General features: G+C 33.9%; 1 protein-coding gene across 1 annotated transcript; it reads right to left on the bottom strand.

Moving 5' to 3' along the window:
* Positions 1-1,173: 1,173 nt before the first annotated feature.
* LOC138306107 (microfibril-associated glycoprotein 4-like) lies at positions 1,174-10,250 on the bottom strand. The gene is made up of 8 exons (XM_069246469.1): positions 9,682-10,250; positions 9,034-9,122; positions 8,134-8,205; positions 6,403-6,523; positions 4,358-4,452; positions 3,197-3,265; positions 2,540-2,660; positions 1,174-1,956 (listed from the first exon to the last, which is right to left on the bottom strand). The coding sequence occupies exons 1-8, from the start codon at positions 9,728-9,730 to the stop codon at positions 1,340-1,342; spliced, it is 1,233 nt and encodes a 410-aa protein (XP_069102570.1). The 5' UTR covers positions 9,731-10,250; the 3' UTR covers positions 1,174-1,339.
* Between the last annotated feature and the right edge of the window lie 1,287 nt (positions 10,251-11,537).

Here is an 11,537-nt window from a genome sequence, read left to right on the forward strand (position 1 = left end):
ATTGCTTACGAAACCCCTTTTTAGGAGTTATTTAATTATCAAATAATGCGATAAAGTTATTCAATTTCGCGAGAGAGACAAAATCGCGTCATCCTCTTTGATACCAATTTACTGCGTGAAAGTTTCCTTTTGTCGATTTATAACAGTAAGAGCTGTAAATAATAACGTAATTGTCATTTTTATTTTTCAATTTACCATTTTTTTTTTTTTTTGTTTTTTTTTTGTTTTTTTTTTTTGCTCGCCGTAATTATCAGGACTGCAAATGTTACGTTAAATCACCTGCGAGTAAAACAATTGTTTAGTATGTGTGTGCTTTTTGAATTATTGAGCTCAGAACGAACATCAAATTAGGACGTGCCAGGTCTTTTCTAGACCAAAAGCGCTGTTTTGGGCATTCATCACGAAAACACTTTCTAAATGACGAAATGTATTTCATATCTATCATTTAGTCTTTTCAATCGAAAACGCCCCGCATTGTTAATTTTAACTGATGGCCCTTTTGCTGCTACCATATAATCATTATGGCAATAATGTCCTCATCAAGGTTTGTTGAACATACTCATGATTTTTTAACAACTGACGACAGGTGTGACCCATTCCAATGTCAGTTTATTAATATAGACACATACAAGATCAAGGGTAACTCATCCTCGATACCCCAGGGATAACTATCACTAACGTTATATCCACCCCTGGACTATCTCGCATGATAATCATATGAAAATTTAAGAAAAATCGGATGATTCTGATATGAAAAATATTTCATGTGATATTCATATGTATCATACGCATGTTTTTCACATGTAAATATAAATCATGCGATTCTCATGTGTGAAATCAATGACATGTAAATCGCATGATAATCATATGAGAATGACATGAAATTTCATATGATTTACGCATGAGATTCATGTGAAAATCACATGAAAATTGCCATGATTAACATGCGTGGCACCTTTTCCTGTGTAGTTAAATTGGATGCACCAGGAACGATGTCTAGTTTGATCCTTTGATTACTCAACAACGCCATCAGCGTTTTGTACGGTTACATAGTATGAATGCAATGAAAATGTAAATAACTGCAACGTATAACACTCGACATCGTCATGGAGTAATATACTTTATGGTTCTGCTCGGTTATATGAATTCTAAAAAAGGATGCTATAGAGCAAAAATATTTAATAAATGATTATTTAATTATAAAATCTGCGTGCCGAATCCTTTTAGGAGTTACATTACAAATGGAATTCCTATTTCTGTATATAATGAAGTTGCCTAATTTATCTAAGTTATAAGTCAATAAATACTTTTTTACTTTGAATTTCCCATCTAGGTAATATCATTGTAACATCATCATTGTTTTCTGGAATGTAATATAATTACCATTACCCTGAACGTTATGTACAGAAACTGTATATTGGCCAGGCCAATCAAAAGGCCCATTGATATTCAGTAATGTACAGCTGTCATACCAGAACCCAGCATATCGCATGGTACCACATTGGTCGGGGGTATCTCTGTCATAAGTAGAGAAAACCTGGCCACTATTCCACTCAAACGTTTGTGCTTCGAATCCCTTGATGTGATTAGTAACGTGAAGAGTATATTGTTGACTAGCATTGGCAATAGAAAAATCTCCATACTCAAGTTGAAACCACGTCCCATTTACTGCCTGCAGGTTAAATCTAATTTTACGACTAGAATGAGCTAAAATATACATTTTCTTTAAACCTAACCAGAATTCACCGTCTAACTGTCCGAACCCGTTCTCGTAGTCAGAAAACGACCTGTTGAACAGTACTGATCCGTCGAATCTGTGTTGGAGGACGATCCAACCGCCGTCACCATCTTCCATATCACAGTATACGTCAAAGGTGTTGACGTCATCAGGGGATATCGTATAAATACCCGACTTTACACTTCCGGCTCTGTAGTGATCGTCACAACTTTTAAACACTGTTAATTGAAATATGAGGAAAAATTAAATAAAATCAATCATACAGATTTATCGTGATTAAACGTAAACTTGTCAGCGGTAAGCAATTCGAATCTAAACATAGGAAAATACTCTTGTAGTTATAGTTCTATGCCGAAATAGGTAAATAAATAAACTTAGGACCGATCAAATTGTCGATAAAATGATAAAAATGTTAATTTGAGGTAATGCTAAAATTAAAAATGTGGTTTTTTTTTTCAGAATATCAAGTCTTTTGGACAGAAATTCAAAATACAGATACAAAATACGAAAAATGTTAAATCAATTGCTTTCCAGTAATTCATACACATGTGCTGAAAAGTTTATTGGAAAATTGGACTACTAAGCGCAGTGACGAATTCACGCATTCATGATAATTCATTATAATTCATATAATTGATTATAATTAAGCGCAAATCAGTTACATCAGATTACTTCTAAAATAATTGCGAAGATTTAAGATAAATTATTCGTAAAACGTTTTAATTCGCGTTAGAGCTCGAAAGCAAAACTCCACGAAAATTTTATCCCGAGGAAATATACTGTATTGCAGTACATATTTACCAAGCGGGTTATAAGTACACTGGTGGTTGCACAGATCCTGTTCACAACATCGCCGACACAGGTTAGCTGATTTTACCGTCCGGTTCACTTCACGTCCAAAAATTAGAGACTCCTGGCATTCCTGTAAAAATCCTCAGAAACTATGGTGGCAATCGGCTAGATGAGTTTATAATTTGATATTAATAACATCATCGATATGCAGTAAACAAACATCCGTTCGCGTTTATAATCGCAAAACATGTTTAATGCCTTATTAATATTAGTTACACCACAGAAACTTTGTACTGTTAAATTCATTTTATAATTACTACTAACACTGTAAATATGTGAATTGAAATTGTAGACCACAACTTGATTTCATGGTATGAGCGTATGTACTCATTTCGCTTCACTATAGATGCAAATATAATGAATTTTAGCAGTACTGCGAAATAATCATTTTCAGTTCTTACTTGTACTTGTAAAATGAAAACTTATGCATTGTAAGTATTGTAATTTTCAAATGTTGGTAATGTTTGGCGGTGAACAAACTATTAAAAACTCTTCTTGATTGATGAGTATGAAAATTGTGTGATTATGAAAACTACAGATGATAGAACTTAAAGGTTACCACAATAAAAATAGACAAATAGCAGAAAAATGAAAACCACATCTTACAGATCTTCTCATGCATCCAGTAGAGAATTGACGTTCATGTTGGAAAAACTCTTCTACTACTCCGCAGACCTAAAACATAATGAGGACCTTATGCATCAACCATTTCTTGTGACTGCAACATAGTTGGCATCCTCGATACGTCAGTGGTTACTATCACTGTAGTCATATCCATCCCTGGGCTATGCCATATTCTGTGTGTGACAACAGATGGGACATTTAGTTTGGTCCTTTGATGTACATCAAAAGAATCGGATAACGGTACAATGTAGTTGACTGTTGCTTTGACGTTTGGCATCGGCTTTGTAGACCTGTAATTGGTCAGGTTCTTTTTCTCCTAAAATGCCTTTAGTTTTGCTATGCCATCTGATATTAATTAACTCCTTCTTCCTTTTAGAATTTTTTAAAATAGATTTGTTAAGAAACGTCGATCATCCTAAACTGCAGGTTTCGTAAAATTTCTCTCAGAATGGAAAGACTGCTTTTGGGGGTTTTTAATTGTGTGTTTTTTTTTTTTGTTTTTTTTTTGTACATATTATTCTAAAACATCAGTTTGTGGCAAATGAAATGAGATAAAATAATTCAATTTTGCTTGTAGCGAGCATTTTCATTGGCTTAAAAATTTACTTTATCAGCCCATAAAGGAAAAAATGGCGTTACCGTTTGTAACGTTGCTTCTTATTGGCTGAGCTGACGGCGTAATGATTCCATAGACAAAAGAATCCCAAAATGAATTTTGAGTAGTGAAGAGATTATCTTTTGTAAATTGAATTATAAGGATTAATTTGAAATAGGTTTTTTTATGTTATGGAGATATAACACAAAAAGCTGGGTGTACTCTCATCATAAACCGCTTCGTGGTTTATTTAGAGTACACTCAGATTTTTGTGTTATATCTCCATAACATAAAAAATCTTTTCAAGTTATTCCTTAAATAATATAAATAGTTTGGAGTAGTATTGCATTGGCAAGAATCGATTATCTACTAGATGAGCGTCAATCGATTTAAAGATTGATATGAATATTTCATAACCGCTAATAAGGCAAGAATTAGGAAAGCAACTACACAAGAAAACACAATGGATTACCTGATATTCCAACAGTTACACAATACAAATTAGGAGACGAAGCCCCTAGTACTGTTACCGCTAATAATACACGTACCTCGTTAATATCGCAGATAGTCACGTGATCGCATTCGCTGGGATCAGACAGGTGATCACATTGGAAACAGTACGGTCCCCTGGTATTGGAGGGCCCTGTTATAAAGAATAACGACATTGAAATAATAGGGGGTAGTAATCAAAAAAATGTAATAATGTGTTAATTCTAAAAATGTTTAAATGTTGATTTACAGATCCAGTCCAGTGCAAATATCCTCTTAAAAATAAATCTTAAATATATATATACAAAACCTGCATGTAATCATGTGGAGGCTCATATATAGGCTTTGTCTGCTACCCGATCCAAAACTGATTTTGATTTAATAAAACATTTTGAAATTAGATGAAAAAAAAACATAAGTTACTATACTTATGTATAATAATGTTAACTTTTAAGTTATTCGTGCATTCGTGATTTAAGTTGTGTAAGCTCGCTCTTGAGTTGACAACTATATACATGTACATATTACAGAGTTACCTCCCTTGCGGGAACGTATTCATTGTGACGTCATTTTCTATGAAAATAATGACGTAACGATCAATACCTACCCACAAGAGCATATAACTCTGTTATGTGCAAACACAGAATAATTTATTTGTAAGTTCAATTTATCTGGTAAGACTTCAAAATATCGAGGCATAACGATAATTCATGTACATACGCTATAGTGCGAGTTAAGGGTCACTACGTTTCCGAAACAAAACTAAAAAATAAGTAATAACAATTACAACATCATAACATCTATCACGATGGCCTAAGAGGAAGCTAAAACATCAAACAAATGCACGATACCCCGAGCATTTTGCTGGTTTTTTTCGTGGCGTAGTGATAGTCAGCTACTGCACATAATTTAGACATACGACGACCTGCGTTATGTAAAGTAACAATTTTGTGTTGAAAATTGTTCAGGAAGATATAAGTGTAGTATTAACGGTGTAAATTATTTAACTTAAATGGGAACTCTACTCGTTTCTGTTATTTATAAATTGAAATCCGTTTCGAAAACGAAGTAACCCGTAAGTCAACATTTGTTTAAGCATTTAATATTTCCCTCAAACTTAAAATTGTCTGTGTAGGCCTATTTATTTTTAAAGGACTTAATTTCTCTGAGACATATGTAAATATATTTCTAAAAATAAAAATAAGCACAGGGGGCCAACTCAATGAAAATGGAAATTGTCATACATGTATTTGTATTTGGAGGATGGACTGATGAATATATATAACAGTGATGTGATTTTTTTTCAGAAAATACGAGATTTGAAAATTTATTAAAAAATCGGGATATTTACTATAAAACAGAGAAAGGGGCGACAGTCGCCATATTGGAATGTTTACCCCCACCTCGATTAAAGTTATTTTTTCACAATAGTATACCTTTTTTCCAAGAGTCATTGTCACGCATCAGTCCTCCGATAATCCATAATCACACACATACCATGCAAAAGCATATAAACGATGTCTATAAAGTCGAGCGCAATATTTTAATCCAAAATTACCGGCGCTTTCTGACTTGTGACATCGAAAGCAACGTCCTAGTGTAATTCAATGAGTTTAGTGAGAGATATTCCGATACGTTTCTTTTCGCGGAAAATTTGAATATTAAAACTCTAATCGCTCTCCACTAGGACGTTGCTTTCGATGTCACAAGTCAGAAAGCGCCGGTAATTTTGGATAAAAATATTGTATTCGACTATACAGACACAGTTTATATGCTTATGCATGCTATGTATGTGATGATGGATTATCGGAGGACTGATGCATGACTATGACTCTTGAAAAAAAGATATATTATTGTGAAAAAATTAACTTTAATCGAGGTGGCGGTAAAAACTCCAATATGGCGACTGTCGTCCCTTTCTCTGTTTTATAGTAAATATCCCGATTTTTAAATAATTTTTCAAATCTCGTATTTTTCGAAAAAAGTCACATGACTGTGATATATATACTCACCAGTCCATCCATCAAATACAAAGAATGTATGACAACATCCATTTTCATTGAGTTAGCCCCCTGTGGAAATGAGATAATAAATTATCACTAACCATGATCACCACATCCTTTGTTGTTACACATGTCACCATGGCAACAGTCGCGACAGACGCTATGCTCGTGCATTGAGGACCTTAGGTTAGACGTAGCATTGTTGAAGAAAGTTTCGCAGGTCTGTAACATTCAAAAGATTAAATGTGTTAAGCATTGATGTCACTATTTTTTAACTTCATCGCGTAGCAGATTCTCACAAAAGTTTGCAAACAAAATTTATTTCATAACCCGATGAAGTTAAAAATAGTGACATCAATGCTTATAATAAATTTTTCAGACTACTTGATAATATAAAATACGTTTGAACGTACGATTCCATTGATTTTCCAATAGGTTATTTTTATAAATCAATACGCAACGTCGGCGTCTCTATTGTGACGCCAGGATAACGTCAAGTTTTCGCGCCATTCTCGGATTTTTTCTTCATAGTATATGAAGAAAAATGGTCTGCCAAATCGAAATACAGTTATTTTTTCTAAAAAAAACTTTCGCATGAGAGGTTTCACATATCATTCTCCTTTTATTCTTTATTTTCAATCAATCAAAATATCTCTTTCATGCTATTTCACTTTCTTTCTGTTTGTTTATTTGTTTATATTTTCCTTAAGGCAATCAGAAAATTATAACAATATTCATATGTATTTCGTATCAGGGTATATATATAAACAAGAGCTGTTGGAGAACAGCAAAGCTCGCCTATTCAGAAGAAGTTGATTAGGAAAATAAAATCATAAACATTTATGATTACTTAAGCTTAAACAATAGACAAAATAGAATCTTTCTCAAAAACTTTAACATGGAAATATGACAAATTAACAGACTCAAAAAAACACCTAAAGGACCCCAAATTGGTTGTATTATCACGTTCAGAATCCATACACATTAGGAAAATAAAATCATAAACATTTATGATGACTTAGGCTTAAACAATAGACAAAAAAGAAACTTGCTCAAAAACTTAACATGGAAATATGACAAATTAACAGACTCAAAAATCCCCTAAAGGGCCCAAATTGGTTGTATTATCACGTTCAGCATCCATACACATTAGGAAAATAAAATCATAAACATTTATGATGACTTAAGCGCAAACAATTGACGAAACAGAAACTTGCTCAAAAACTTAAACGTGAAATGGGACGCCAACGCTGACGCCGACGCCGACACCGGGGTGACAACATTAGCTCCCCCTATTCTTGGAATAGGCGAGCTAAAAATATACTGACATAACAATAACTGTATTCCCCTGATGCTTAGCGCTAAGCAGGAACATAAACTACCACCTTTATTGACTATGGTTGGTATGTCTCAGACAGACTTCCTCACCAATGGAAAAGCTCAAGTCAGGCGAAAAAGTAGACGATGTCACGACATTATGAAGAGGAAAGTGCCAGTCGCTTTTTACTTTTACGTTAATCAGGATGACTTTTCTTGTAAACAATTTTAACTATTGTCTGAAAAGTAATTGAAATGTGTGTCTTTGTAGACAAATGCGACTGTTTACATCCGGACTGCATCCTTTGCCGTTAAGTTACTTCAAGTCAAGTTCTATTTTTTAAAACATTATTTAGTTACAGGTGCAATTATGTATAAAATTGAAAATATTTAAAAGACAAAATTGAATTTTGATTTCATTATAAAACCTTAAACTTTTAAATCCAAGGTATACACTTTATCTTTTATTATCATGACAAACCGTTCTTATTAAATTTCTGAAAATACATATTTACCGTATTGTGCATACAGCCAGATGTATATTTGAAGTGACCGTTTTGATTTTCAGTCTTTTCCACAAAGCAAACCTGAATGACAAAACACAAATTCCTGAAATCTATGAAACTACCGCAAAATTAATCGATTAAAAAAATCTTACATATGTTACTAATGACAGACAATATATCTTCCTCAAATCCCAATAGAAAACTGGCTCGGGGAACATATTTCTGCAAATGACATTATAACAAAAATAGAATAAAACCGCTGAAACGTCTATGGCAGATTAACAGTAAATAAAATTTAAAAAATCATAAATAATTATATATATAAATATTGTTGGATCAAGTGATTTTGGAACCAAGTTATTTAAGCAGTTCTTTCCATAATGTCGTTTTATCAAAAATACATAAAAATTTGAGAACCACAGACTTGATTTATAGATCCAGATTTTGTTATTTTAAAAATTCACATAGTTTGGGCAGTATTTGCATTTTACGGGGTCACCTGCTATTGTGGGTAGGTATTGATTGTTTCGTCATATTTAACATTTTATTTTCAGAGAAAATGGCGTCATGTTCCCCCACACAGTGTTGACGTCGCAATGATACATAGCCGAAAGGGCTGTAATATGCAAAGGCGGAATTGCCAAACATCATGTTAAATGTATAAAATTAATCTAAAACAAGACACCTCGTAAACATGGTTTGCATGTAGTTTATATTAATTATAGTATTAGAAAGTTATGGAATCTCAGCTATATAACTACCATATAGAAATGTGCGGTTACATTAATATGTGCGGTTACATTATACAACGACAGCCCACTGAACATGTGCAGCGAATCTAAAAGACAAAACATTTATAGCAAGATTTAACCTTATGGTATGTTAAACGTTGGTATGGAAACCACTTACCTCCCCCTCATCACACTGTGTGTAGAAATCGCAGTATCGTGCCTGGGTGATAGTGGAACACGAAAAGCAAGACGGAGGGGAGGCAACTCCTGCAGTAAATTAAAAGTAAAATTGTAGTAAAGTGAGAATTCCGATCGATATCCATCATTTTAGAACGAGAACATTGGGTATACTTTGCGCTTAATCTAGGTTATTTTCACATTCGAATTTACAATAATAATATAGAATGTTTGGTTTGGATTAGTTTTGTATTTGCGACTGCAGACTACTAAACTAGAAATAGATTCACAGAAATACCCTTTTCAGTTAAAATATTTCATAGAAAAGTAAATGCTTCAGGGCCAGCCGGTTGGTTATATAGGCTTCATCAGATTCAAATTTTATATATGGATATATGTGGGGCTGGGCAATACAATGTAAATGTATAAAAGCTGTCAAAATTATTTCAAGTCTGTTTTGTAAAGGGGAGATAATCGAGAGTGTATTTGTTTAAATTTAGTTATTGACAGATCATGGCAAGATGCTAAAATCCTTAATCAAAGTAAGCGCCATAATTGCTATTCAGTTTCCATGTTGCTGGCTCTTTCCTGTATTTAGTTAATTGAATGACATTTGAATTTACTTACATTAATTACACTCTCTACATACCTTGGCTGACGGTGGCGTAAATCACTAATATTGTCAGAAGGAACGCCATAATATATCTAAAGCAAATTAACACGAAAGACTATGTTAATTCGAAGGCATTGTGTTGTTTCAATACGTCGAGTTCGAGTTACCAAAACCACGTAGGTAAAATATGATGTTCCGACGAATAGTCCTTTCGGAGCTCGTGACATCATATTTTGACTTGATGTATGTAAAGTCACAATCACCGAAAGTTAATCGACTAATCGACAGTAACTTGCAATTCATTCAAGTCGTTTTGGTGTCTCGAATCCTCCTCAGTACACTTCAACTGCTATAAACGAATTGAATTAAATCATTGTTGTAAAATCAGTGTCAAATACATAATATGTATAATATATATAATCCACATTATTAATCACTAATCAGATTATCAAAAGTGAAACATGGGAAATAAAGAAAATGAGCGTAATCTTTACCTTCTTGGTGACGACAAATATAATGAATGAATACAACTCATAATTTATGTTTAGATTGATAATCTATCGACCACGTCTGTCAGAACAAATGGTGTTTTCCCAAGCGAATGTTTCTGATAAAGTTTGGTCTGTTTTAATGTCGCTAATGTTTCTGATAAAGGTGCTTAGTATGGTCTGTATTGTTGTCGCTAATATTTCTAATAATAGTGCCTAGTATGGTCAGTATTGATGTCTCTAATGTTTCTGATAAAGGTGCCTAGTATGGTCTGTCTTGATGTCGCTAATGTTTCTGATAAAGGTTCCTAGTATGGTCTGTATTGATGTCGCTAATGTTTCTGATAAAGGTTCCTAGTATGGTCTGTATTGATGTCGCTAATGTTTCTGATAAAGGTTCCTAGTATGGTCTGTATTGATGTCGCTAATGTTTCTGATAAAGGTTCCTAGTATGGTCTGTATTGATGTCGCTAATGTTTCTGATAAAGGTTCCTAGTATGGTCTGTATTGATGTCGCTAATGTTTCTGATAAAGGTGCCTAGTATGGTCAGTATTGATGTCGCTAATGTTTCTGATAAAGGTACCTAGTATGGTCTGTATTTGATGTCGCTAATGTTTCTGATAAAGGTGCCTAGTATGGTCTGTCTTGATGTCGCTAATGTTTCTGATAAAGGTGCCTAGTATGGTCTGTATTGATGTCGCTAATGTTTCTGATAAAGGTTCCTAGTATGGTCTGTATTGATGTCGCTAATGTTTCTGATAAAGGTTCCTAGTATGGTCTGTATTGATGTCGCTAATGTTTCTGATAAAGGTGCCTAGTATGGTCTGTCTTGATGTCGCTAATGTTTCTGATAAAGGTTCCTAGTATGGTCTGTTTTGATGTCTCTAATGTTTCTGATAAAGGTTCCTAGTATGGTCTGTATTGATGTCGCTAATGTTTCTGATAAAGGTGCCTGTAACATATTGACTTCTATTTTTAAGCGCCTAAGCGGCCCTGTCATTGTTTTGTTTTGTGTTCATAAGCGACTCCCGCGTAAAATGCAATAAATCAGCTATGTGACAGCCATCTTGAGAGAGAGTTATTCTTCCAACATCACATGGTGTCAAAGAAGAAATATGGAGCAACTTAAGCCTCCAGGAGCCCTAAATTTAGAAGGAAACTTGTCCGAAAATTGGAAAGAATGGGTACAAGGGTTTGAATTGTACATGACTGCCTCAGGTATAGAGGAAAAGTCGGGTAAAGTCCAAGTCGCGACATTTCTCCACGTAGCTGGAATTGAAGCCCGCCGTGTGTATAACACTTTCACGATCGCTGAAGGTGACAAAGAAAAACTCGATGTACTAAAAACAAAGTTTTATGAGTATTGTGAACCTCGCAAAAATTTAACATACCTCAGACATTTG

Source organism: Argopecten irradians, chromosome 13, assembly GCF_041381155.1.
Source record: "Argopecten irradians isolate NY chromosome 13, Ai_NY, whole genome shotgun sequence".
In the NCBI taxonomy this organism is placed as follows: Eukaryota; Metazoa; Mollusca; class Bivalvia; order Pectinida; family Pectinidae; genus Argopecten; species Argopecten irradians.